The sequence below is a fragment of the Thamnophis sirtalis genome, unplaced genomic scaffold, assembly GCF_051295495.1.
Source record: "Thamnophis sirtalis isolate CommonGarterSnake01/CBP01778 unplaced genomic scaffold, rThaSir2_p1.2 scaffold_12, whole genome shotgun sequence".
Classification (NCBI taxonomy): domain Eukaryota; kingdom Metazoa; phylum Chordata; class Lepidosauria; order Squamata; family Natricidae; genus Thamnophis; species Thamnophis sirtalis.
Genome location: NW_028261392.1, coordinates 12,984,922 through 13,011,381, shown reverse-complemented (window position 1 = coordinate 13,011,381; position 26,460 = coordinate 12,984,922). Strand labels below are relative to the sequence as shown.

The window sequence follows — 26,460 nt, the reverse complement described above, 5'->3', positions numbered from 1 at the left end:
TTTCTTTCTTTCTTTCTTTCTTTCTTTCTTTCTTTCTTTCTTTCTTTCTTTTCTTTTCTTTTCTTTCTCTGTTTTTCTTTTTCTCTCTCTTTATTTCTCTCTCTCTTTCTTTCTTCATCGCTCCCTTCCCCCTTCCTCTCTCTGTGTTTGTATGTCTGTGTGTGTCTCTGTGTGAATGTTTACAACTTCAGCAGCTTCTGAATCATGTTTTAGCACTGAAGAACCCCTTGGGGCAGACCCAAGTTGGCTCTGGGTTTGTAATCTTCAACTGCTGAGTTTTTTTTAAAAGTATTTTACACAGTTTGTTTATGATTTGGTCTCTTTATTGGATTTTCTTGTGGTTTACAAATTTTCTTAGCTTTATCGGAATATAAAATACAACGGAAAATAAAAAACAGTGAGGAAAGAGGGGAAGGAAAAAAAGGGAAGGGGAGAGAAAATGAGAGATAGATTGGAGAAAAAGAGGAAAAAAGTTGTTGACACTCTTTAGCACAATAGAAGAAAGCAATATTACAGCCTCAGCTTTTTACTTTTACAGGTTAGTATATCCTAGTCATTTCCGCAGTAACAAACCCATCCAATTGGCAATACCCAAATGAAAGTTTCACTTTTTTCCATCACAAACACGAAACCCAGAAGCGCTTCCCAAATGGAAACACGATGAGATCTATTATCCTCTTCGAATAAAGCCATTCTTTATAGGATTTTCAAGATTTCAAGAGAAATGTTAACCACGGCCACAGACCCTGGTATATACATAATGTATTTATATCTCTGCTATGCTTTCCGCAGCTGTTGCCTTCAAATGGGCAAAACCTGCCCACTGAAAACCCTCCTGCAGAGAATGAATTGAGCAATTGTGCAAGGAGGAAGACAGATACAGCATCTGGAACTGATAGAGAGCATCCATCCTTGGTGTCTGTCCATGTGCTTGCAGGGCAAGAAGTGTGTGTGTGTGTGTGTTTATTGCACTCACACTTCCTTTTCCCTTGAGCCTCTGTCTGCTTTCTGAAAACTGATCCAGGTGTTGTAATTTCAAAGCATAGCATGCATAATTTGTGTGGGCTCTCCTTCCAGGATCCCTCGCCGCTCCCTTCTCTTTTGGGACTTCAGTTTTACTAGGGAGATGGCCAGGGGTGGGATTCAGCCGGTTCGGGTGAACCGGATGCTATTTTTGCATCTGGTTCGCCGAACCGGTAATTGGAAGGACTGGCTGTCCTGCCCCTCCCACCCACGGGCCCATTCATCATGTCAGGTAAGTGAAGGGCCCGTGTGGAGGCTCTGGGAGGGCGAACAATGGGCCTTCTGGAAGTTCCAGGGAGGATGTCCCCATTATTCTGTTATTCTGACATGAAGAATTAAGGTGTTTTTTTTAAAAAAAAACTATGATTACTAAATAATTGCAGCCAAATATAAACACGATAGAACTCAGAAAAAATATTTGAATGATGCCCTTTAAAAAAAAAGACTGTGATAAGCTGCTTATCCCAAAGGTGGGTTTTTTTTTTCAAGAGGCACCTGGACTTTCTGGATTTTCTGTGAAGGCGTTTCGCTTCTCATCCTAGAAGCTGCTTTCTTTTTCAGCTTGTTGGATGAGACGTTTCGTCCTTCAGCAAGAGGTTGGACTAGTAGACTTCCAAGGTCCCTTCCAAGTGTGTTATTCTGTTATCTGTATAAAAGCGAGAATGAGGGAAAGGGTTATCCCAGTGTAGATTACCGTTCCTGTTTTACAAGATTCCTCCAGAAATATAGGCTGTTAAGCAAGCTCTGCGTGCAACAACTTTCCTTTCCCAATTGTTTATGTAGCCTCTGTCTTCTAAAGAACAGATCCTTGGCATCTGAATCCAGCCTCAGGTGGCCAAACCTCTCCCGTATTTCCTAGTAGAAATAGGGGGACTGGAGACTAAAACATATGAAGAACGGTTGCAGGAACTGGGTATGTCTAGTTTAACGAAAAGAAGGGCTAGGGGAGACATGATAGCAGTCTTCCAATATCTCAGGGATTGCCACAAAGAAGAGGGAGTCAAACTATTCTCCAAGGCACCTGAGGGTAGAACAAGAAGCAATGGGTGGAAACTAATCAAGGAGAGAAGCAACTTAGAACTGAGGAGAAATTTCCTGACAGTGAGAGCAATTAATCAGTGGAACAACTTGCCTCCAGAGGTTGTGAATACCCCAACACTGGAAGTATTTAAGAAGATGTTGGATAGCCATTTGTCTGAAATGGTATAGGGTTTCCTGCCTAGGCAGGGGGTTGGACTAGAAGACCTCCAAGGTCCCTTCCAACTTTGCTATTGTATTGTATTGTATTGTATTGTATTGCATTGCATTGCATTGCATTGCATTGCATTGCATTGCATTGCATTGCATTGCATTGCATTGCATTGCATTGCATTGAATCTCATCTTTTGAAGATCAGTGCAATAACTTTTAAGGAGTAGATGAAAGACATTGGTTTTCCATTTTGACCCAAAAAATTTGAATCAGTGTCAGGATGACAATTAATTTGTGTTCCTCAAGTTGTAATAATTTTTATAAAATGAATTCTTGAAATATTCATCTGGAGTCAAGGGATTATAACTGGGTGAAGGGCTTGATAAGGAGAAGGCAGAAAATGACCAAAATTTGGAAAATATTTCAGCAATATTTAAGTCAATGAAACTTATTTGGTGATGTTGTAAGTATGAAGGGTCCTATATACATACTCAAATATTTACAGGCATATTTCCCCTGTACGCTGAATATCAAGAAATGTTGCCTTTTTGAAGAGGTAATCTTTGGAAAACCGTGTAGTGACCAAAACTAATAATCCATGGAAATACATTTAAATCCCTGCCAATTGCATAGTGAGGTAAATTACTTTCTCTTGCAGGGGAAGATGACATTGACATTTTAAGGGCTTTTCGGTTGACAAAAGGTAGATAATATCTTCTGTATTCCATAGAATCCCCATAAGAAGAGGACACTGTATTGGATTTGGAAGGGATAGAGACTATTTTTAGCCTAGCGATTTAATAATAGCAATAGCACTTAGACTTATATACTCCTTTACAGTGCTTTACAAGAGCCAAGGTGGCACAGTGGTTAGAGTGCAGTACTGCAGGCCACTTCAGCTGACTGCTATCTGCAGTTTGGCGGTTCAAATCTCACCGGCTCAGGGTTGACTCAGCCTTCCATCCTTCCGAGGTGGGTAAAATGAGGACCCAGACTGTGCGGGCAATATGCTGACTCTACAAACCGCTTAGAGAGGGCTGAAAGCCCTATGAAGTGGTATACAAGTCTAACTGCTATTGCTATTTACAGCCCTTTCTAAGCAGTTTACAGAGAAAGTATATAGCCCCCAACAATTTGGGGCCTCCTTTTTACCACCTTGGAAGGATGGAAGGCTGAGTCAGCCTTGAGCCTGGTGGGATTTGAATTGCCAAATTGCAGGCAGCCGGCAGGCAGCAGAAGTAGTCTGCAGTTCTACCCTCTAACCACTGCGCCACCGTAGTTCAATAAACCCATATTTGGAATCTTTTATACATCTAAAATGCAGGTGGTCCTCAACTTACAACCCCAGTTGAGCCCAGAATTTATGCTGCTAAGTGATAAATTTGTTACTTGACTTTTGCTCTGTTTTACGACTTTTCTTGCTGCAGTTGTTAAGTGAATCACTGCAGTCGTTCAGTTAGTAGCACGTTGTTGTTAAGGGAATCTGGCTTCCCCGTTGGCTTTGCTTTGTTGGAAGGTCACAAAAAGGGGTCACGTGACCCCGAGAGACCGCAATGGTCATAAGTATGAACCAGTTGTCAAGCATCTGAATGTAAATCAGGTAGCCAAGGGAATGCTGAAACGGTCACAAGTGTGAGAAATGGTCATAAATAACCTTTTTCACTGTCGTTGTAACTTCAAATGGTTATTAAATGAGCTGATATAAATCCAGGGCTACCTATACACTGGCTCCTGCAGATATTGGTGTAATGATTATAGATTAAAGACAAAACTCAGAAGTATAGTAACATTTATTCTAATGAGAGTGGTACTTTTCAAGCTTGATATCTTTAAAATGTGTGGACTTCATGTCCCAGAATTCCCGAGGTAACATATTGTCTGGGAATTGGAAGCCCACACATCTTAAAGTTGTCGTGGTTGAAAAACTCTCAACTAGAGTAACACATCTTTTCCTACAGTGTCCAAGAAGATAGAAATCTGTGTCTTCCCTTGACCATTAAGGTCACTGGATCACCTTGGGTTGGTCAATTGTAGCCTCAGATATCCCCCAGGGTTGTTGAAAAATGGGTAGGAAGCAGAGGTGGGTTCCTACCAGTTCGCACCTATTCGGTAGAACCGGTTTGTCAAATCTACCGAACCGGTTAGAAGAGGTTCCACCAATGGACCCGGAAAACAGGCCACACCTACAGAAGAGGTTCCAAATTTTTTTGAAACCCACCACTGGTCCTTGGATATGATTATTCTACACTATCATGCTCCTATTTATAAAACTCAGTGCCTCAGTGGAAGGTAAGGATGACTACTGCGTTTGTGGTGCAATCAGAACATTCCGTGTGTTGAAGTTGTTTTAACGCAAACCAAATATGCCTTTTAAAAAACAAGTTTACATCCTATTCTTATGCATGCCAGTGCTGTGTGTGAGGTAATTTAAGGTGGTTCTGACAAGTGTCATCAGCATCTTCATATCCGGTCACATGGGTGGCAAGCCACTCCCATCCGGTCACATGGGTGGTAAGGCACTCCCACAAAGGAGGCCACACCCACAGAGTAGGTTGGAACAATTTTTGAAACCCACAACTGGTAGGAAGAAAACCATTATAAAATAGTTGGAGGATAGCAATAGCGCTTAGACTTATCTACTGCTTCATAGTGCTTTACGGCAGTCTCTAAACAGTTTACAGAGTCAGAATATTGCCCCCGATGGGTCCTCATTTCACTGACCTTGGAAGGATGGAAGGCTGAGACAACCTTGAACTGGTCAGGATCGAACTGCTGACAGTCGGCAGAATTAATTCAATACTGCATCCCACTGTGACTCAGGATGGATGGTGAAGAGATAAAATTAATGCAATTAGTTACATGTCCCTTTCAGGTTCTTATTTGGACAAAACATAATAATATAAAAGTTCTACTTCTTTAGAAGTGGAGTTAAGTTGCAAAGAAGCTGTCAACTTTGCATAGACTTTATATCAATATGTTGTTGTTTTTTTGTATCTTTCTTGCCCCCAAATCGGTGCATGTCCGAATGAAATATTTAAGATGTTGGCTTTAGACCATAACGATATCTGGAAAGGTTTTTCTGCTGGTTGCTGTTGTTGTGATCAAAATAAATCAATCCCAAGACCAGAAAGCTTTCCTTTCCCTTATTTTTCCGCTCCCTTTTCTTTCTTTCTTTTTTAGTTCAAAAGTTTTATTTCTTTTAAAACAAACAATTCATCATTCCTCAATCAGTAAGACATCGAAGTACAATTTTTTGTGTGTCAAAATAATTCTAGTTTACCACCAAATTCTTGTCTAGCCTAATGTATACCCCTCCCTCCCCCCTCCTCCTTCCCCCCCCCCCGACTTCCCAGAACCCGTACACGGTATGGATTTTTAACAAACACAGTCTAAAATCTATTGAGAAAAAAGAAATAAAGAAATTAATGACATTCTGCATTGACCTTAGCTTCTTCTTGCTGAACTAACTTTAAACAATTTAAATCATTTCTGATCTTAAGCATAGGCTAACTGGAATTTCTTGGTCCCGTATTTATTTTGTATATAGTCAATCCATTTTTTCCAGTCTCGTTTATATCTCTCATTTGAGTGATCTCTAATATATGCCGATATTTTAGCCATCTCGGCTAAGTTTGTAACTTTCAGTGTCCATTCTTGAATTGTAGGCAAGTCTTCCTTCTTCCAGTATTGCGCCACCAACAGTCTTGCTGCCGTTATTAGGTGCAGAATCAAGTTAGTCTCTACCACTGTAAAATCAGTACATATACCTAGTAAGAATAACTGAGGAGTAAACTTTATCCTTCTTTTAAAGATATTTTGCATAATCCACCATATTTTTATCCAGAATGCCTTAACCTTTTGGCTCCCTTTCCTTCTTGTTGAGACTGCAAGAGATAGTTTTGTCTTGCATAATCTTGTCCCTCGAAGAGCCTCCAAGTTTTAAGCCCTTCCTCTCTCCTTTGTATCTTAAAAAGCCAGCACTGCATCTTTGCAATGTTGATCTGGCGTGACTGGAAGGATAACCACGGGACAGTTGCATTTTTCCTCGTATCTGCTTTTTTCAAGGTTTGTTTTGGGTTTTTTTGGGAACAGGAAATGGAATTTCTGTGGTATTCAAACATCTGCCTCTTGGCTTTGACATTCTGCTGAAGCAGAAGCTTCACACGTTCATTTGCCACACATATAAAAATGCAAAGTTTTCTTTACAATGTTGTAAGTAAAGTAAAGGTTCCCCTTGCAATATGTGCTAGTCGTTCCTGACTCTAGAGGGCGATGCTCATTTCCGAATACATCTCCATGGTCATGTGATTGGCATGACTAAACGCCGAAGCCACACAGAACGCTGTTACCTTCCCACCAAAGGTGGTTCCTATTTTTTCTACTTGCATTTTTACAAGCTTTCGAACTGCTAGGTTGGCAGAAGTTGGGACAAGTAAGGGGAGCTCACTCCGTTACGCGGTGCTAGGGATTCGAACCGCCCAACTGCCGACCTTTCTGATTGACAAGCTCAGCGTCTTAGCCACTGAGCCATCGTGTCAATGTTGTACAATGTTGTGGGTCTCTGCTAATGGAATACATTACTTCATAGCTCGTGGTTGGCTTTCCAGCTAAATCTGCAATTAATGCCAAGAGTTTGCAACTTTAATCTTTATTTATTAAGCTTGTTTTCCACTGTTCTTCCTTAGAGCTCTCTACTCCTATAGAGAGGCAGGGAGGGAAGCCAAATGTAATGTTTTAAGGAGAAAGGAATCTTGGGGAAAGCCAAATATAAATGTAGCAAGGAGAAAAGAATCTAATGTGGTTCTGTCAGAGAAGATAGTGCTCTTCAACAATATCTTGAGTTGAGAAGTGACCTGTTTTCTCCACGCTCTTTTGAATTCAGAAAAACAGAACACAGAGTTGGAAGGGATCTTGGAGGTCTTCTAGTCCAACCCCCTATTCAGACAGAAAACCCAATGCCATTTCAGAGAAAGGGTTGCCCAATCTCTTCTTTAAAACTTCCAATATTGAATTAATCAATATTTACTACATCCTTCCAGTAGTCATAACACTGTTTTTGTGCATATCTAATATCCTTTCTCAAAATCTAATCTTAACTTCTGACATTCACTTTAAATATACAAAATCAATTGATTAATTGAAACAGGAAGGAATTTGTGCTGATATCAATACATTCAATAACACTAGTCTATGACTATTAGAAGGAGGTAGTAAACATTGATTAATTGAAAAATGAAAGAATATGTGTTGTTATCAATATTTATAATAACACTAGACCATGTTTGTTTGATTAATGTAATAATGTTTATCTGTATTAATATTGATTTTGTACCAAAGTGAATGATACTCAGACACCACATTGGCCATACAATGATATTGATATTGGTGTATGTTTAAAAAAAAGCTTTATTGAAAAAAAAAGTCCAATGTTGGAGAATTGGAAGCAAGTTGTTCCACTGATTAATTGTTCTAACTGTCAGGAAATTTCTCCTTACTTCTAGGTTGGTTTTCTCCTTGATTAGTTTCCATTTATTGCTCCTTGTCCTGCCTTCAGGTGCTTTTGAGAATAGCTTGACTCCCTCACCTTTGTGGCAGCCTCCTGAGATATTGGCACACTGCTATCATCTCACCCTGTTGTGGCCCGGCAGGAGCCGTTGGAGCTGCCACCAGATTCTGACAGCGAGGGGTCTTATGAGTCGGCCTTGGAGGAGGTGGAGGACCCTGGACAGGGTGTCGACTCCGAGCAGGGCGAGGAGAGACTGGTTGGCCACCAGGTGGAGGCAGAGCATTGGATCAAAGGGAATGTTCAGGAAAACATTTGGGAGTTGTTTCAGGATGCACGCAAGCGCAGGGCTACTTGGCGTAAAGAAAAACGGAGTAACTACAGGAGGTGTTTACGAGCAGCGGATGCTGATTAAGATCCTCTCCTGAATATAAAAGAGACTGTTTGTGCCACACCCTGGTTGCAGGAGTCAACGTTCTTGTTCACGTTCATGATTTAGAGAAACCAACTTGGAGAAGTGGTTTGCTGTGATAACTTGTTTGCATTGCCTAGGTTTGTAGTAATTGCTGCCAGAGAGCTTATCTCTTTGTTTATTTTGGGCTTGCAGCCAACAAGAGTCTGGACTGATTAAAAGTATTCTTATTTATGTTTGCTTGTGGCTTTCGTTCCTGGATGGAGAAGGGGGGGGGCAGAACACACCTTTAGTCCTTCTTTTCGTCAAACTACACATAGAAACCACAAACTACGTCTGGGCATTGTTGTAACACAGATATGGCAATTGTCTTTCGCTTGCAATTTTAGCATCCTTCGCGATGTCATTCTCTTTCTCTTCTTTTTGCTTTCTTCTTAAGGTCCCAGATGTCATCAGTAGTATAAGACAGGCTTCCAAAATTGCCCTCAAAGAAGACGTCAAGCCCAATAAAGAAAATGAAGATGCCTTCTACAACTCCCAAAAGTTTGAGGTGCTGTATCGTGGGAAGGTGACGGTGGCCCACAAAAAGGCTCCCTCCTCCCTCATCGACGACTGCATCGAGAAGTTCCACCTCCACGAACGTCAGCGCCTGAAGCTGCTGAGCGAGCACTGCAGCACCGAGTCCAGCACGGACCTCATGACATGGGAGGATGGCCCCTCTTCCCCTTTGGACAACCCGTTTCAGGAGGTGGAGGGTTACAGCGGAGGCACCCCAGGGATGTTCATTGTTGGGAGCCAGACCAACCTGACCAGTTTGGCCAGCTGCCGGACCTCTTTCCCTGAGCGGATCCTGGAGGACTCGGGAGTGGAGGAGCAGCTGGAGTTTCGTTCTCGCTGCAGCAGTGTTGCCAGCCTGCAAAGGAAAGCTCAGGAGAATAACGCCAAGCCTTCATCCCGAAGGCGCCATGCCAGTGCCCCGAGCCACGTCCAGCCCTCCGACTCTGAAAAAAACAGAACAATGTTGTTTCAGGTAGGGGCAGTTCCAGTGGTGGGATTCAAAAAAAAAATTACTACCAGTTCTGTGGGCACAGCTTTGTGGGTGTGGTTTTGTGGGCATGGCAGGGAAAGGATACTGCAAAATCCCCATTCCCTCCCCACCCGATTAACCTGTTTTCCAACTCCATTCTCCTGTTCAGGGCAACAAAATAAGATCAGCTGGGAGGCAGCAAGGGCGGGGCCAGCTTATTTGCTGGTTCTCACAAATTCCGCTACTGGTTCTCCCGAATCAGGCAGAACTGGCTGAATACAACTTCTGGGCAGCCCCCCCCCTGTTTTATTTATTACTTTCCATTTCCACCAAACACTGAGATCTGGGTACAGTTATTTAAACAGTCACATATTTGTATTATATTCATCACAATAATGTTTATGGTATGACTATATATCAGTATAATTACAATAATACACAACATCATCATCAAATTCTCTCATCCTCATTGCATCGGCTTACAGTTTACAGCTTACAACCTTACATCAGCTGGCAGCTATTAAATCCTCAGTCCCTGACACAGGGTGAAATTGCATTGTTGTGAGGTAAACACAAGAATGCAAAGGAAAGAGTGAGGGGAGAGAAAGAAAGAGGGAGAGAGAAAATGGGAGAGGGAGGGAGGGAGGGAGGGAGGAAGGAAGGAAGGTTTGGACGTGTTTTTATAGCCCAATCTTGGCAGTTGATGAAAAAAAACAGCCCTTTGCTCTCCATCTCTGATCAGCAGTCAATGGAAGGTGTTACAACTGGCTTTTATGCTCTGCAGAGGTCCACATAAATGAATATTTGCCAACCTAGTTGGTCGGCCATTTTGTATTTTGGTGGAGGGTAGAAATTGGGACCAATTACTTTTGCCAGAAATACTCAGGTGGGAGTTGAGAGAAAAATGGAGGCAGTGTGGAAGATCTCGGTGCCGCTCCAGATCTGTGAAACCGAAGCGAAGGGCTGGGGAGTCTCTCTGCAAAGCCTTTCTCATTTTTCTTTTAGGCAATTAGTCAAGCAGGTCCTTGGCAGCATCTCTGCCTCATTCTTGGCAGAACATCAGTTTGGGAAGCTTCGCTTTGACGTGCCTTTGATAAGCTGTGTGAGGAAATACTTCGGTGCTGGGCCCACAGTTTTCAGAGCAGCTTCCTCCCCTCCCCTCCCCCCCCCCCGAGATATTCTGCATCACCTCCTGCTTTGACATGTTTGTTTTCTCTCTTCCAAGGTTGGTCGGTTTGAAATTAACCTCATCAGTCCAGACTCCAAATCAGTTGTCTTGGAGAAGAACTTCAAAGACATCTCCTCATGTTCTCAGGTAAGAGGCTCAGGTATGAGCCGTGGTGGCGCAGTGGTTAGAGTGCAGGACTTCAGGCTTCTTCTGCTGCCTGCTGCCTGCCTGACTGAAATTTGGCAGTTCAAATCTCACCGGCTCAAGGTTGACTCAGCCTTTCATCCTTCCGAGGTGGGAACAACTGAATGGCCGAGGATGACTACAAGGCAACCTCAGTTTATCTCTAAGCAAACCATTTAAATTATGGCCATGATGATGAGCCATGGTGGCGCAGTGGTTAGAGTGCAGTACTGCAGGCTACTTCTGCTGACTTCTGGCTGCGTGCAATTTGGCAGTTCAAATCTCACCAGGCTCAAGGTTGACTTGGCCTTCTACCCTTCTGAAGTCGGTAAAGTGAGGACCCAGATTGTTGGGGGCAAGAGGCTGTCTCTGTAGACCACTTAGAGAGGACTTTAAAAGCACTGTAAAGTGGTATATAAGTCTAAGCGCTATTGCTATTGCTTCTAGTTGTGATTTTATATCTCTCTTCTCCAATGGAGACACCATCAACTTTAGAAGGCTACATAGATCAAGGGATTTTTTTAAAATCTACAAATGGTTATCACTTATGCAGTAATTAAAGGTCAGATATTCTAGCCGGCAGAAAATTATATGTTTAGGGTTTTACTTTTTAAAAAAAATATAAAAGCCTTAAGATTAAAATTCTAGGCTATGCCATTTGATGGATTAAGGAGTTTCCAGGGATTGTACTGACAAAAATGATACAGTGAAATCAAAAGGAGAAAATGCTAGCTCAAAGCTATCTACGATTCTGTGCGGTTAGGAGAACCCCCAAATCCACTCCTGGCTGGCCCTGCCCACCCTGCCCCTCCCCTCCCCAGGAGTTCCCACGTGGCCCATTTTGGATGCAGGTAAGTGCAGGGTGCTTGCGGAGGCCCAGGGAGGGTGAAAATGGGCCTACTGGAAGTTTGGGAAGTTTGCCCTTCCGGATGCTCAAGAAAAGCCTCTGGAGCCTGGGGGAGGGCAACCCCCGCCCCCATGGTGCAGGAGGCTGACTAGGCCACACCCACCATGGCCACACTCACCCAGCCTCCGGGCAGAGAAGACCTTGCTAAAATTTGTGAAGCCCACTCCTGAGAAGGTTGGGTTTTCATAGTATAAATCTCCTTCACTGGCCTGGGCCAACTGTTTACTACTAGAGTTCTTTATGGCCAGAGTTAGGGTTCCTGAAATACATGTGCATCCTACTCAGTAGTGGGTTCCGGATCCTGTTCCAACTGTACCAGCGGCGTCCACATGGATGCCCACAGCATGCGTGCACACACGCACAGCGCGTGCATGCGTCTTAGCCCCTCCGCGAGCCTCCGCGATGCTCCAGCTGCTCCACGGAGCGTTGTGCAGGCGCTGTATGCACCATGCACGTGCGCGGAAGTGCAGAAGCCTTAAAAGACAGGTAAGGAGCTTGGGCGGGCCCTCCGGAGCACCGTGCCGTACCGCTATTCGTTGCTCCGGGCTGACTCCGGTACTCCCGTACCAGGGCGTACCGCCTGCAACCCACCACTGATCCTACTACTCTCTTCTGTTTTTGTTGGACTGAAATAGCAGCACAATGTGAAATGGGGTTTCAAGTGGGGGAAGTGCACTGCACCGGTTTGATTTAAAACAGGAAGGTTCATTTGCAAGGCCTGTGCAAGTTGACAGGCAATGTAAACACAAAAAGCAGCACATGGCTCGTGAAAGGCCCCCTCTATGCCTCCTTGTTCCCTGGAGAACAATAAACAAAGGGATATGTGTTGTCCTGGCATCTCACAGCTCCTTCTTAGCAGAGGGATGACTGAACAGCTACACTGAGCCTTTTACACCAGGTTGAGGAAGAAAACACTGGGCAGGTCTACTCAGACGTAATTGGCTGTCAGGATAGGAGACACAGTTTTCCCAAGCTGCATCCTTTCTGGGGTGAGGGGCACTCCCAAAATATGTGTGGAGGTAAGGCAAGAGGTGGCCTCAGTGGCTAAGACGCTGAGCTTGTTGATCCCGAGAGGTCGACAGTTCGGCAGTTTGAATCCCTAGTGCCGCGTAACAGAGTGAGCTCCCGTTACTTGTCCCAGCTTCTGCCAACCTAGTAGTTCGAAAACATGTAAAATTGCAAGTAGAAAAAAAGGAACCACCTTTGGTGGGAAAGTAACAGCATTCCGGGCGCCTTCGGCATTTAGTCATGCCAGCCGCATGACCACAGAGACATCTTCGGACAGCGCTGGCTCTTCAGTTTTGAAACAGAGATGAGCACCGCCCCCTAGAGTTGGAAACAACTAGCACACATGTGGGGGGAACCTTTATCTTTACCTTAAGGCAAAAGGTAGTAGCTCTCCTTTCAAGAATGGAATTAATTTCTTAAAATTGAGGTACTCTCCAGGGGGAATGGGACAAATTGCTGCGGCCAACTCACCATGGCCAACTCACCATGGCTAACTCACCATGGCCAATTCATCATGGAGAACTCGCTTCAAGACAACTGGCCATGGCCAACTTTCCATGTTGGCCATGGCAAGTTGGCCATGGCAAGTTGGCCATGGCAAGTTGGCCATGGCAAGTTGGCCATGGCAAGTTGGCCATGGCAAATTGTCATAGACCGCTCTCCGGTCATGTATTTAGTAACATCCCACACCAGGTGGAAGACTGTTATGGGGAAGAAGCAAAGAACTTTCTGGTTTGCAAAGACTGCTATGGGGGAATGTCTGGGGCTGGGAATTTACATCCGTCCCAGGAGTTTATTGTGGTTGTGGAAGGGAAGGACTCCCCACCTGTGCTAGCCTGTCATTGCCTCGCTCTCCACATACACAAGAACTCATGAAATTAGACAAAAGGCCCTGATTGTGTGGGTAGTCCTCAATTTACGACCACAATTGAGCCCAATGTTTCTGTGAAACATTTGTTAAGTGGGTTTTGTCTCATTTTTACGACCTTTCCTGCCACAGTTGCTAAGTGAATTATTGCAATTGTTAAGTTAGTAACCTGGTTGTTAAGTGTATCTGACTTCCCCACTGACTTTGTCCGAAGGTGGTCACGTGACCCCCAGAACCCTGAAAGCGTCATAGGTATGAGTCAGTTCCCAAGCATCAGAATTTTTATCACGTGATCATGGGAACACTGCAATGGTCATAAGTGTAAAACAAATGGTCCTAAATCACTTCTTTTAATCCCGTGTTAACTTTGAATGGCCACTAAATGAATTGTTGTAACTCGAGGTCCACCTGTGCTCTGGTAAGTGGCTTTATTGGGGGCACGGTGGCCTAGCGACCAAGATGCTGTCATTGTCAACTGAAAGATTAGCAGTTAGAGATTCCAATACCGCAAGATGGGGTGAGCTCCCATTCCTGCCTCAGTTCCTGCCAGCCTAACAGTTCGAAAACGTGCAAACGCAAGTATATAAATAGGTACCACTTCAGCGTTCCGTGCACCTCTGCATATGAGCCCATAGAAGAATATTTGGACCAGTGTTTCTCAACCTTGGCGACTTTAAGTCCTGAGGACTTCAACTCCCAGAATTCCCCAGCCAGCTGTGCTGGCTGGGGGATTCTGGGAGTTGAAGTCCTCAGGACTTAAAGTCGCCAAGGATGAGAAACACTGATTTGGACAATGCTGCTGGCTCCTTTAGCTAGGAAAGGGAGATGAACACTGCCCCCTAGAGTCAGACACAACTGGACAGGGGAAACCCTTAACCTTCGATGACTTTAATCACCGCTTCTTTAATTTCCTTGAACTAAATGTTGATGGTATGTTCCATTTCTCCCTTTCCTTCCCTCTAGGGCATAAAGCACATTGATCATTTTGGTTTTATATGTCGGGAATCCAGCGAACCCGGAATAAACCAGTATGCTTGCTATGTCTTCCAGTGTGCGAGCGAATCTCTGGTAAGAATCTTCAAAATACCATTTGCACTTCCATTTCCACCTTAGAGCCAAGGTGGCGCAGTGGTTAAATGCAGCACTGCAGGCTACTGCTAGATCAGCAGGTCAGCGGTTCAAATCTCACCGGCTCAGGGTTGACTCAGCCTTCCATCCTGTGGGTAAAATGAGGACCCAGATTGTTGGGGGCAATATGCTGACTCTCTGTAAACCGCTTAGAGAGGCCTGAAAGGCCTATGAAGCGGTATATAAGTCTACTGCTATTGCTATTGTTTGACACAGAACTGGGCAGGTGGGGGAGAGGAGATAAGGCTGTTTTCTGTTTCTGATCCATATGATCTTGGGAGTAGGCTTGATTGCTTCTTCAGTTGGAACTGGTCCATATCAGAGAGAGAGAAACAGAACCAATTCTCTCTGGTCAAAGATTTGTACATACCTCACCAGCCTCCCACAACGGTTGTCTAGTTTCTACCTTCCAGAGTTTAAATAAAATCAATATGATGGTGTCGTGGCCCGCCAGTGAATCTGGCAGCAGATTCGGACAGTGAGGAGGCTGGGGAGGAACATGGGCCTGTATTGGAGTCTGGGGAAGGCTCTGACGAGGGCTCTGGGTCGAAGGCAGAAATGGGGCTAGGGGCCATCTGAGAGTTACCAGCTCCCTTTGGATATCAGTGGGGCAGAAGAACAGCTGGAGCCTGTTCCCAGCGTGGGCATGTGCAGGGCTTCCAGGAGAAGGGACCAGCTCAGGAGTAGAGCCACAGGTGGATGGTGAATGGCCCCTCCCCTAGGGAATAAAGAGGAGCGAAAGGGGAGAGGAGTTTGCAGGAGACAATAGGTTCAATTCATTAGGGTGAAGATCTGCTCCTGACTTCTTGCCAAGTATTGTCTGCTACAGAGTGGCGTTTGGAAGATATCGGCCTGACAGCTCTCCAAGACTAATCAATGTCTGTAGTTGTGAAATCTCTTGAAAGACTGTTAGCTGGGACTTTGCTGGAGAGGAATTCACTTTAACCTAAATAGAAGGGGTTTTATCGGGCAGAGGAGTCGGCTTCGTGCTTTTGGGAAGCCTAGGTCAGAACAGATGGTTGATTAGACCCACTAAAATGTTTTCTCCTAATTCAAGTGAAATTTACCCTCCCGTAATCCAGACTCTTTCTGGGCTATCTGTGTGTCTTCCTTCCGTCAACAGCCCTGAAGGGGCTGCCCACCCCAGGACTCCCCAAACTCACTGAATTTTCTCACTGAATTTATTCTTGACTACCTTCATGCCATCTGTTGAAGCCACGCCACTGGTATTCTCCTTAAAATACTCCAAATTTCAGTGCAGTTCAAGCAGAAAAATTATTTCTGAGCCGTGGTGGTGCACTGGTTAGAGTGCAATATTGCAGGTCACTTCTGCTGACTGCCGGCTGCCTGCAGTCAGTCATTTCGAATCTCACCGGCTCAAGGTTGACTCAGCCTTCCATCCTTCCGAAGTAGGTAAAATGAGGACCCAGATTGCTGGGGGCAAGAGGCTGACTCTATAAACCACTTAGAGAGGGCAATAAAGCACTGTGAAGCGGTATCTGAAGTGAAGAAGCTTCTTGGATGAGAAGTCAAATGTTTTCAGGAGGGAAAAACCCCAAGAACGTCCAGTTGGCTTATGGAAAAGCAACTTTGGGACAATAGCTCAAATACCGTATTTTTCAGAGTAAAAGACGCACCTTTTTCCCTCAAAAAAGAGGCTGAAAATCTGGGTGCATCTTATACACCGAATACAGCATTTTTTTTTGTCTCCCAAACCTTACCCCCTGAATCAAAATGGCCATGCATAGCCTTTAGGAGCTTTGCAGTGTTCGTGGGGGCTGGGGAAGGCAGAAATGAGCGAAAATGGGCTCTTGTTTGCTCAATTTTGCGCCCCCAGGAACACTCTGAAAGGCTCCTAACAGCTATGCATGCCCTTTTTGTGACAGAAAATGGGCCCGCTTTCACAAAAATTGAGCTTTTGTGCTAATTTGGGGGGGGGCAGCTCCCCCCCCAAGCCTCCTAAAAGCTATTCATCCCCTTTTTCTGGGGGAAAAAACGGACTCGTTTTTGTGAAAAACGGGCCGTTTTTGGGAGTTCTGCAGCACGCAAAAACTTTTTTTTTTAATCTTCCTCTTCAAACCTTGGTGCGTCTTATACTCCGGTGCGTCTTATACTCTGAAAAATTCGGTAGTTTTTTGATGCAGCTCTGACTGAGATAATTCTCTGGGTCAGAGGCAGCGACTGGTTAACATCCCTTGCAGAGAGTGGTTTTTAGACAAAGCAGATACTACTCAGCTTCTGAACGTTGTCGCAAGCCACTATCAGTAGGAGATAAAGAAGAAGCTCTCCCTTTTCTCTGCAAGCGTTTGCCACGAAGAACAGAAGGAGGAATGCCAGCTCTTTTTCAGAGAAGTCGAAGGGTTCAGCGCTGAGTCTCTCCACCCCCCCCCTCCCCAAGCATCCTGTCTTGTTGACATGCCTTTCCAGACTCTGGGCGGGTTTCCTTCAATAGCTCCATCTGTTCATCTACCATTTCAGGCCTGAAATGGATTTGAATCTGTATGCCAGTGTCTTGCAACCTCTGACCCTTTTTTTCCCCACCGAGCTTGTGAAGCTAGGCCCGTCTGGAGCAGGAGGTGGTGGGAATCTTGCACGCCTTGGGGCTGGGAGTTTGCCTCCCATCTGCAGGACACTAGCGGAGCCTCCAAAAGTTTGACTGATTAAAAAAAAAAAACTAGAAATGGAGCTTCTGACACTCAAGAAACTCCGTGCTTTGGCTGCGAGCTGTTTGTTTGGAGCTCCTCAGAGGGTCTTCTTTGCAGGCTAGATAATGTACACGGAGAGCTGGATGTGATCTGGTTTCTGATGCGCAGCGCCATTGAATTTCACGGGAACCCGGCCTACTTGGGTGCGCCGGCAGCAGAAAAAGTCACCTGCTCTATTATGCCCTTTTCTAAGGGCTGGTATAAGAGCTTTGGCTCGACCTGGGGGGAAAAAAACCCTCTTCCGGGTCTTAAGGAAAGACCCAGAATTTAAAATCTAACCTTTAAAATTCCCTTTCTTAGGTGGATGAGATCATGCTGACTCTGAAGCAAGCCTTTAGCACAGCAGCTGCCCTGCAGAATGCCAAGACTCAGATCAAACTGTGCGAGGCTTGCCCGATGCACTCCCTCCACAAGCTGTGCGAAAGGATCGAAGGTAGCCACGGTTTTCAATCTTGCGTGGTCTGAAAGAGACACGGGGGGGGGGAGGGAGGGGGACTAGGAGGTTTCGCAAGGCCTGTCTGGCACGCTGGCCCCCCCAGCCCCTCCTCTCCATGCGTTGCTGCTCATTTATGTGAGGAGAGCACAAAATGCCTTTGTGTGGGTACCATAGAATTAGGCTCGGAATGGCTTTATTGTCGCTTCGAATGCACACTAATCGGCATGCGTTGAAATGAAGTCATATAACAAACGATGGATGAGGAATTGGATATTTTCTTTAATGAAAACAAGAAAGATCAAACAACACGCCAAAACCTATGGGATGCCACAAAAGCCTATGTGCGGGGTATAACAATAGCATATACGGCAAGGAGAAATAAGGAAAAAAGGAAACAGCAAACACCAGGAGGAGGAGGAGAAGCTTAAAGAGTTGGAGGCCGTGTTGCAGAAAGAACCACAAAATATTAAAATCAAAGAAGAGAGAGAGATTTGGTGAAACACAAAATCAATCTAATACTTCAAGAAGGAATGATGCGTAATATAAAAACGGTGAAACAAAACTATTTCGAAACAGCAAATAAACCAGGTAGATGGCTAGCCCACAAATAGAAGAAAGAAAAAAAATCAAAAAGCTGATGGAGCAATTACAGGATGAACATGGGAATTTGTTCCATAAGACAGAAGAAGAAAAAAGTATAATCCAAAAAAATTCATCTCCAAGGATCACCACCTCCAATATATGCTACATAAACAAGACATAAATAAATAAATATACTAAATTTTGCATATACCATACCTATATTAGATGACAAAGAGGAACAACACGTCTTACTTCGGATGTATGCATGTAAAGTACATGGCGAGAAAAAGGAATTTCGTGTCCTTCTGAAATTGCATCAGCACTGAAAAAAGTGACTTACAACCATTTTTCACACTTACCGTATTTTTCGGAGTATAAGACGCACCTTTTCTCCCTCCCCAAAAGAAGGTGAAAATCTGGGTGCGTCTTATACACTGAATACAGCATTTTTGGCCTCCCGAAACCCTGCCACCTGGGAAACCCCGATTCACTTAACAACGGTGTTGCTAATTTAAGAACTGCAGCGATTTACTTAACAGCTGTGGAGACAAAAAGTCATAAAATGGGACAAAATTAACTTAACAAATTTCTCACTTAGCAACATTTGGGGCTCAATTGTGCTTGTAAGTTGAGAATTACCTGTATGTCCCCTGGATGGGTAGCAGTTATCAGTGATAAAACAATGTGTAAGATCTTTTGCCGATGAAATAGAAATGTTTACCTATTTCTGTTTACTTCCTTTATCAATGTTTATTTCGGAAAGCACATATTTGGTGATCAGCTCCCTCTGGTGGGCAAAACCGTAAAGCCACTGAGGTTGTGTTAAAGTCCAACATTGAAAAAGCTTCCCACGCTTCTAGTTCTTGGTGTATTGAGTCAGAGACCAAAACGGATTATATTTTGTTCTTTAATAAACCACGTTTGCAGAAGGGACAGACTAGTTGCAAGCTCTCAGTTTCCAAAAAAGAAAAACCGGGATTTCTCAGATCTGAAAAGATGTGAAGCTAGGCCTTGATTAGTTTGTAGAGAGTCTCAGTCATCCATGGATGTCCCAAAGATGCTTTTTCAGGAGGCAACTGGACTTTCTTGTTTTTTTTCTTTTGAAGACGTTTCACTTCTCATCCAAGAAGCTTCTTCAGTTCTGACAGGATAGTGGGGAATGGAGAGGAGAGGAGGCTCGGAACATTCCTTGCCTCCCTGCTCTATTGAGTCCAGTGGATGTAACTGAAAGAGGCAGTGTCTCAGATAAACCAGCCCCAACAGGTTGTTCTGCGGATCTGATGGATTGACACCTGTCATTGATGCTTGATGAGAACGTTTGGGAATTGGGAAGAGGTCTCGAAACCTGATTAACAAGTTCCATTGGAGAGAAGCAAATGGCTTCCGTTTCTCCACAGGCCTTGTGGGCTTTCTTTGAACGTGATGTCATCAGTTAGCAGTTAGTCTTATATACCGCTTCATAGGGCTTTCAGCCCTCTCTAAGCGGTTTACAGAGTCAGCATATCGCCCCCACAGTCTGGGTCCTCATTTCACCCACCTCGGAAGGATGGAAGGCTGAGTCAACCTTGAGCCGGTGAGATTAGAACCGCTGAACTGCAGATAACAGTCAGCTGAAGTGGCCTGCAGTACTGCACCCTAACCAGGCTTCATCAGGCTTCTAGTCTCGTCTCGCTAAGCCTTGAACAAGATTAGCACAAACTTTGGAAGTTTACAGGATGCAGTTTGTCACACTTCCAACAAAAAAACCGATAGATCTGAAGATATTTTCTCTAGGGTCCCCCCCCCCCATTTTTTCTTTTCTTCTTCTTTTGAAGATGTTTTGCTTCTCATCCAAGAAGCTTCTCAGCTCTGCCAGGATAGTAGGGTATTCTGACCCCCCTCATTCCACACCAAAGCACACTCCGAGCCAAAGATAAGTTACGGCATTTAATTAACAGACAGACAGGTCCTTGGCAGCAAACCGGCACAGAGAAGCTTGGGCAGCAATAAACACAGATAAGGCTTGGCAGCAATCCAGCCTGCCAAGCTCATAACAATGTTCTCCGACATTCGTTCCTGCATTGACTTCTGCAAAGAGGGGCGTGTGTACAAGTAGTCTTTTTATAGTCTGGAGAGGAGCCTAATGACCGCCAGCTGAGTGCAATTACCTCCTGTAACTCTGCAAATGTTCCTTAGCCTATTAGCTCTTCGGTGCCGTGCATCCAGGAACAACTCACTACTGGCGTCCGGCTCACTCTCCCTTGTCTCCTCCCCACTCGTCCAAGGCTCAGGTGCCTCCTGGTGGCCAACCAGCCTCTCTGCGCCCTGCTCGGAGTCGGAACCCTGTCCAGGGTCCTCCACATCCTCCAGAGCCGACTCATAGGGCCCCTGGCTGTCGGAGTCTGGTGGCAGCTCCAACAGCTCCTGCTGGGCCACAACAGTGGGGAATGAATGGAAGGATTTTTTTTAAAAAAAACAAGACAGTCCAGTTGCCTCTTGAAAAAAAACACCTTTGGGACAAACCTTGACCTGGATGACTGAGAATACAGACTTTTAGCAGTAGAATTTGGGATGGACCTTTTGAATGGTGTGGGAGTAGGAATGGATTTCCAGAGGAAAAAAAAATTCAGACTACAGGAACCTGGAACATCACTCAGGTGACCCCGAGGACACAGATAAATCTCCAACTGCTTCAACGTCCCTCTAAAACAGGGGTCTCCAAACTTGCCAATTTTAAGTCTTGTGCTAGCTGAGGAATTCTGGGAACTGAAGTCCCCAAGTCTTAAAGTTGCCAAGTTTGGAGAGTCCTGCTCTAAAAGGATGAAAATAACCAGCTGTCTACAAGGAATATAAATCCTTCCATTCCCCACTATCCCGTCAGAGATGAAGAAGCTTCTCGGATGAGAAGCGAAACGTCTTCAAACGGGAAAAAAAAAAACAACAAGAAGAAAATCCAGTTGCCTCCTAAAAATCACCCTTGGGACTAGGGCTTCATTTTTTTTTAAAAAAAAGCTAAATTTGCAGCCTCTGAGCCAAGAGAATGCAAAAATATCTGAGAAAGTTTTCACATGCTTCTGAAAACTTATTTTTGTTGCTGGCACTACATAATATTTTATTTTATTTTTTATTTAAAATTTATTTTTAGTGAATAAACAATTAAAAAAATTGGACATAGAGTAACCTTTCTGGCTTTGTCACTTCCATACAAATTTTTACATAACAAGAAATACAGTTTCTACTTATCGTAGCTACATAGCTACATTCGTCTTATTAACATATCCCTTATCCTCCTTTATATATTTATCTATGTATTATCTGGTTCCAATTTTACAATCCTCAAATTATTCTGTTCCGACTCCTTTTCCTCATTTCCAACCATTGATACATTTTGTTCCAAATTTCACAATGTTCTGTCTCATCTCCATTTTTGATTTCTAGAGTCGATCTGTCCATTTCTGCACAGATCAAAATTTTCTTTACTACCTCGGTTGGGACATCTCTTGTTTTTCCAATTTTGCACATGTACCAGTCTTGCTGAGATTATCACATGCAGCATTAAATATGTCACTCCTTTACCATATTTTTCTTTTATCATTCCTAATAGGAATAGCTCTGGTTTTAAATCTGTCTTTTGATCTAACATCTCTTCCAACCGTGTCATTATCTGACGCCAAAAAAAACTAAATGATATTTTAAAGTACAGTGTCATTTCACATAAAGATCTACTTGGACAAAGGCTACCCTGTCAAAGAGTGACAGCATCAACAGGTGTGTTCACCTTTATGTAAAGATTGCAAAGAAAATTCTATTCTCAACCAAGGACTGGAATGAGAATATCTGCTTCTGGGTGAGGCTCTGAGCATATCAATACTCTGAAGAACCCCAGGTCTTCTGTCCCAGACTTTTGAAGTACGCCCCAAATAATTGAGACATTTCTGTAGAAGGCAAACTCAGATTGTACCTTGGCCAAGATGAAGACTATAAAACAAGCAAGTTTAGCTTGTGGCTTCTGCTTCTTTGGGGGTCCAGTTATATTCTTAGATGGAAATAGCTTAAAAAACCCTATTCTTTTCTCCTCTCTTGTCTGATTGGACTTATAAAAATGATGACTTTAAAGATAAAACAAGGAATGTATGTGGGGTGGGAGGCCTTCTTAAAACCTGTTCCAGAACCTGATCAGTGCATCAGGCTCATCTGAATGGTTTTCTGCCAGCAGAGGCCCTTGACTTCCAGAGTTGATGGTCAACACAGCGGAGATATCTCTGCATGTTGTTCCAACCAACCTTCTCCCCAATCCCTTCTTCAGGAGTGAAGGCGCCATGCTGCTTAGGGCAATGTCCACCATCTCTGAGGTTCTCAGACCCACACCAAACTGCCTTGGCAAATTGCTTTTGTTGGTAGCCAAATCAACCTAGCGAGGAAGGGGAAAGGGTTGGGTTGAGGTTCCACCAAGCCACCAAGGAAGGAGGAAGCAAAGCTCTGGCCAGAGACCTTGAATTGTGTTGTGACCTGTCAGTAGCTGGCCCCTCCAGCAGCCAAATCAGAGGTGGAGGAGGTGTGGGAATAAGGGTCAGCAGCAAAGCTACCTGGGAGCTCCGAGGGGGAAGAGGGAATGGAATTGGCAGAAAGAGAGACAGAGACAGAGCCTGGACTGTCCATCAGCCCTTAGATGGAGAGTCAACAGCTTCCAAGTCTGGAGGTGGCTGATGAGGAAGAGGAGGAACAGCTGGGTCCAGTGCCTGATCCGTAGATGTGCAGAAGACAGAGGAGAGGAGAGCAGTGGAAATCTATGGGCTGGTCCTTGGGATGGAAGAGCCACCGCTGCTAGCGAAGCCCCACCCTAGCTCTGGGGATAAAAGGCAGGGGGCGGAGATGAATCGGTGCGGTCATCTCCCTGCCGGATCGACTTGTTAGCCTGCTGTGTGTGTGTGTGAGAGAGATTTTTTCCCAGGGCTGCTGGCACTCCTAATAAAGGGAACATTTGTTTAACTGTAAAGGGATTGTCGTGTTTGGGAGCTGGGTCAGAACAAATAGCCAACTAGGGAGATGAAGGTCTCCTGGCTCAAAGGGATGGTGGGCATCTGGGGGGCAAGGGCATTGGTGGGCAGGGCAAGGCATTGGAGTTTTGGTAGAGGTGGTGTGGATTTCAACAGTCACACTTCAGCGGAATCTTGTCTTTCTGACTGCAGAGAAAAGCGTGTGAGGGCTTTACAATGGGTAAAATCTCTCTGATGCCCAACGACCTCTCTTCTTTCCCTCTGAAGGACTTTATCCGCCAAGAGCCAAGCTTGTAATTCAGAGGCACCTGTCCTCTCTCAGTGACAACGAGCAGGCGGACATCTTTGAGCGTGTTCAGGTAATAATCCCCCCCCCCCAACTCCCTCAGATACAGCACTGGGGATGATCTCTGCCTCTCGGTGGGCTCCAAAACTTTTGAGAACCAGAAATGCACTTCAGGAGTTAGCAAATTCTTTTCCGAAACCCTGAGGTAATTTGGCTGCCAATCGGAGCAGAGCCGGTTATCACAAACATTTGCTTCTTTCCTCTTATGGCAGAAAATGAAGCCGGTTAGTGACCAGGAAGAAAACGAGCTGCTGATTTTCCACCTGCGGCAGTTGTGCGAGGCGAAGCAAAAGACCCACATACACATTGATGAGACCCCCATGGTGAGCTTCTCCGTCTTCTCTTATCTTCTCGGGAGTTCCAAAAGAGGCCCGGGAACTCCTTCAGCGATTCCATTCTCCTCACAATTCCCTCTCTGTGGCTGCTCCGGCCCTCTGGAATGATCTCCCCGTGGAGATCCGGACCCTTACTACCCTCCTGGCCTTCCGCAAAGCAGTTAAGACCTGGCTGTTGCGGCAGGCCTGGGGCTGTTGAACCATCCAGCCCCATTCGAGGTTACGGCTGTTGTAGAATTTTAAATTGTTGTTTTATTTTATTTTTTGTATCCCTTCTTCTTTTTGTTATTGTGAGCCGCCCTGAGTCTCTCGGGAATAGGGTGGCATACAAAACCAATAAAATCCAAATCCAAATCCCTTCATGCTTTTGGGGAGATTCATCTGGAAACAGATGATGGATGAAGGAATCCTGATGGAATAGCACTTAGACCACGGGTGGGTTCCGGCTTCTGCTTCTGCTCAGGGACGCACCATGCGCTCGCTATGTGTGTATGCACAATACTTTAAAAGATGCTTCCGTGCATACGCAGAAGCAAAAAACAAGATGGCGCCTACGCCGCTGCCGAGAGAACCAGTTTGGGGGCGTGGCAGGCTAAGTTATTACCTACTCGGCCGAACTGGTCCAAACCAATAGGAACCCACCTCTGACTTAGACTTATATACTGCTTTACAGTACTTTGCAGCTCTCTCTAAGTGGTTTACAGAGTCAGCTTATTGCCCCCAACAATCTGGCTCCTCATTTTACCCACCTCGGAAGGATGGAAGGCTGAGTCAACCTTGAGCCTGGTGAGATTTGAACTGCCGAATTGCAGGCAGCCGGCAGTCAGCAGAAGTAGCCTGCAGTATTGCACTCTAACCACTGCGCCACCATGGCACATTCCAGTGAGGAAAGACTAGCATTATCCTTCTGGGTTAAGTTTTGCTGCTGGGAACCATAAGGAAGGGAGGAGGACTAGATTTCCTCGAGCCTAGAGATCATCCCTCTGTCCCAGCCAAATTTGATTTAAATCAAGTACACGAAGTTCTCCATTTATGAACATTTAGCTTAGCAACCATAGTTATACTGGTGCGGAACACAGATAGTTCTCGACTTGCAACAAGTTTGTTTAGCGACCGCCCAAAGTTACAACCCCACTGGAAAAAGTGACTTATGACTGGTTCTTTTTTCCCCACACTTACATTGCAGCATCCTCGGGGTCACCTGATCCAAATTTGGACGCTTGGCAACTGACTCATATTTATGACCGTTGCAGTGTCCCCGGGGTCACGTGACTCTCTTTTGCAAACCTCTGTCAGGTAATGTTAACTGGGAGCCCAGATTCCCCTTGACAACTGCATTACTAATTTAACAACCACGGTGGTTCACTTAACGACCACAGCAAGAAAGGACCCAAACTCACTTCACAACGGTCTCACTCAGCAACAGAAATGCTGCGCTCAATTGTGGGCATAAGTTGAGGATTACCTGTAAGGTCATCAGGTCCTTGCACTTATACTTATATTGAGGAGCCGAGGTGGCGCAGTGGTTAGGGTGCAGTACTGTGGGCCCCTTCAGCTGACTGTTACCTGCAGTTCAGCGGTTCTAATCTCACCGGCTCAAGGTTGACTCAACCTTCCATCCTTCTGAGGTGGGTGAAATGAGGACCCAGACTGTGGGGGTGATATGCTGACTCTGTAAACCGCTTAGAGAGGGCTGAAAGCCCTATGAAGCGGTATGTAAGTCTAATTAATAATAAATAAATAAATACTACTACCCCATAGGGACCACAATTCATAACCACACAACCACAATTCAGGCACTTGGCAACCAACTCGTAATTATGACCAATTGTGCAGACCCATGATATCCCTCTGTGATTTCTTTCGCCAGTTTCGGGCAACCCCCCCCCACCCATTTGGAAGAAACGGTTCACACTTAGCGACTGTTGTAAAAGAAATAGTCATGTATTAGCAATAGCAATAGCAGTTAGACTTATATACCGCTTCATAGGGCTTTCAGCCCTCTCTAAGCGGTTTACAGAGTCAGCATATCGCCCCCACAGTCTGGGTCCTCATTTCACCCACCTCGGAAGGATGGAAGGCTGAGTCAACCTTGAGCCGGTGAGATTAGAACCGCTGAACTGCAGATAACAGTCAGCTGAAGTGGCCTGCAGTACTGCACCCTAACCACTGCGCCACCTCGGCTCTTTAGGGGCTGATTTGACAGCAAGGACTTAACGATGAAAATTCCAGTTCAAATGTTGGTCTTAAGTCGATAACTAAATAGCAATAGCAATAGCAGTTAGACTTATATACCGCTTCATAGGGCTTTCAGCCCTCTCTAAGCGGTTTACAGAGTCAGCATATCGCCCCCAACAGTCTGGGTGCTCATTTTACCCACCTCGGAAGGATGGAAGGCTGAGTCAACCTTGAGTCTGGTGAGATTTGAACCGCCGAACTGCAGATAACAGTCAGCTGAAGTAGCCTGCAGTACTGCACTCTACCCACTGCGCCACCTCGGCTCTTAATAAATAAATAAATAAAAGCCAGTTCCGCCTTTTGCCAGCCTGATCTTGCATCTAAGCAGGTGACTCAGCAAAAAAAACAAAAATCTTTCATTTAAAATGGAGGGGAGGAGAAAAATGGCTGAAAGAGATAAAACGCCTTTTTATCTCTTTCTCTA

At 44.9% G+C, this 26,460-nt stretch overlaps 1 protein-coding gene across 2 annotated transcripts in view; it reads left to right on the top strand.

Annotated features, from left to right (window-relative positions):
- TBC1D4 (TBC1 domain family member 4) overlaps nucleotides 1-26,460 on the top strand; it is a 109,786-nt gene that overhangs the window by 46,785 nt on the left and 36,541 nt on the right. For both annotated transcript variants that reach the window (XM_087726323.1, XM_087726321.1), the window contains exons 2-7: nucleotides 8,569-9,159; nucleotides 10,382-10,471; nucleotides 14,254-14,358; nucleotides 17,424-17,556; nucleotides 23,385-23,476; nucleotides 23,676-23,786. In XM_087726323.1, the coding sequence (XP_087582449.1) occupies nucleotides 8,569-9,159; nucleotides 10,382-10,471; nucleotides 14,254-14,358; nucleotides 17,424-17,556; nucleotides 23,385-23,476; nucleotides 23,676-23,786 (1,122 nt within the window). The remainder of the gene's footprint in view (nucleotides 1-8,568; nucleotides 9,160-10,381; nucleotides 10,472-14,253; nucleotides 14,359-17,423; nucleotides 17,557-23,384; nucleotides 23,477-23,675; nucleotides 23,787-26,460) is intronic.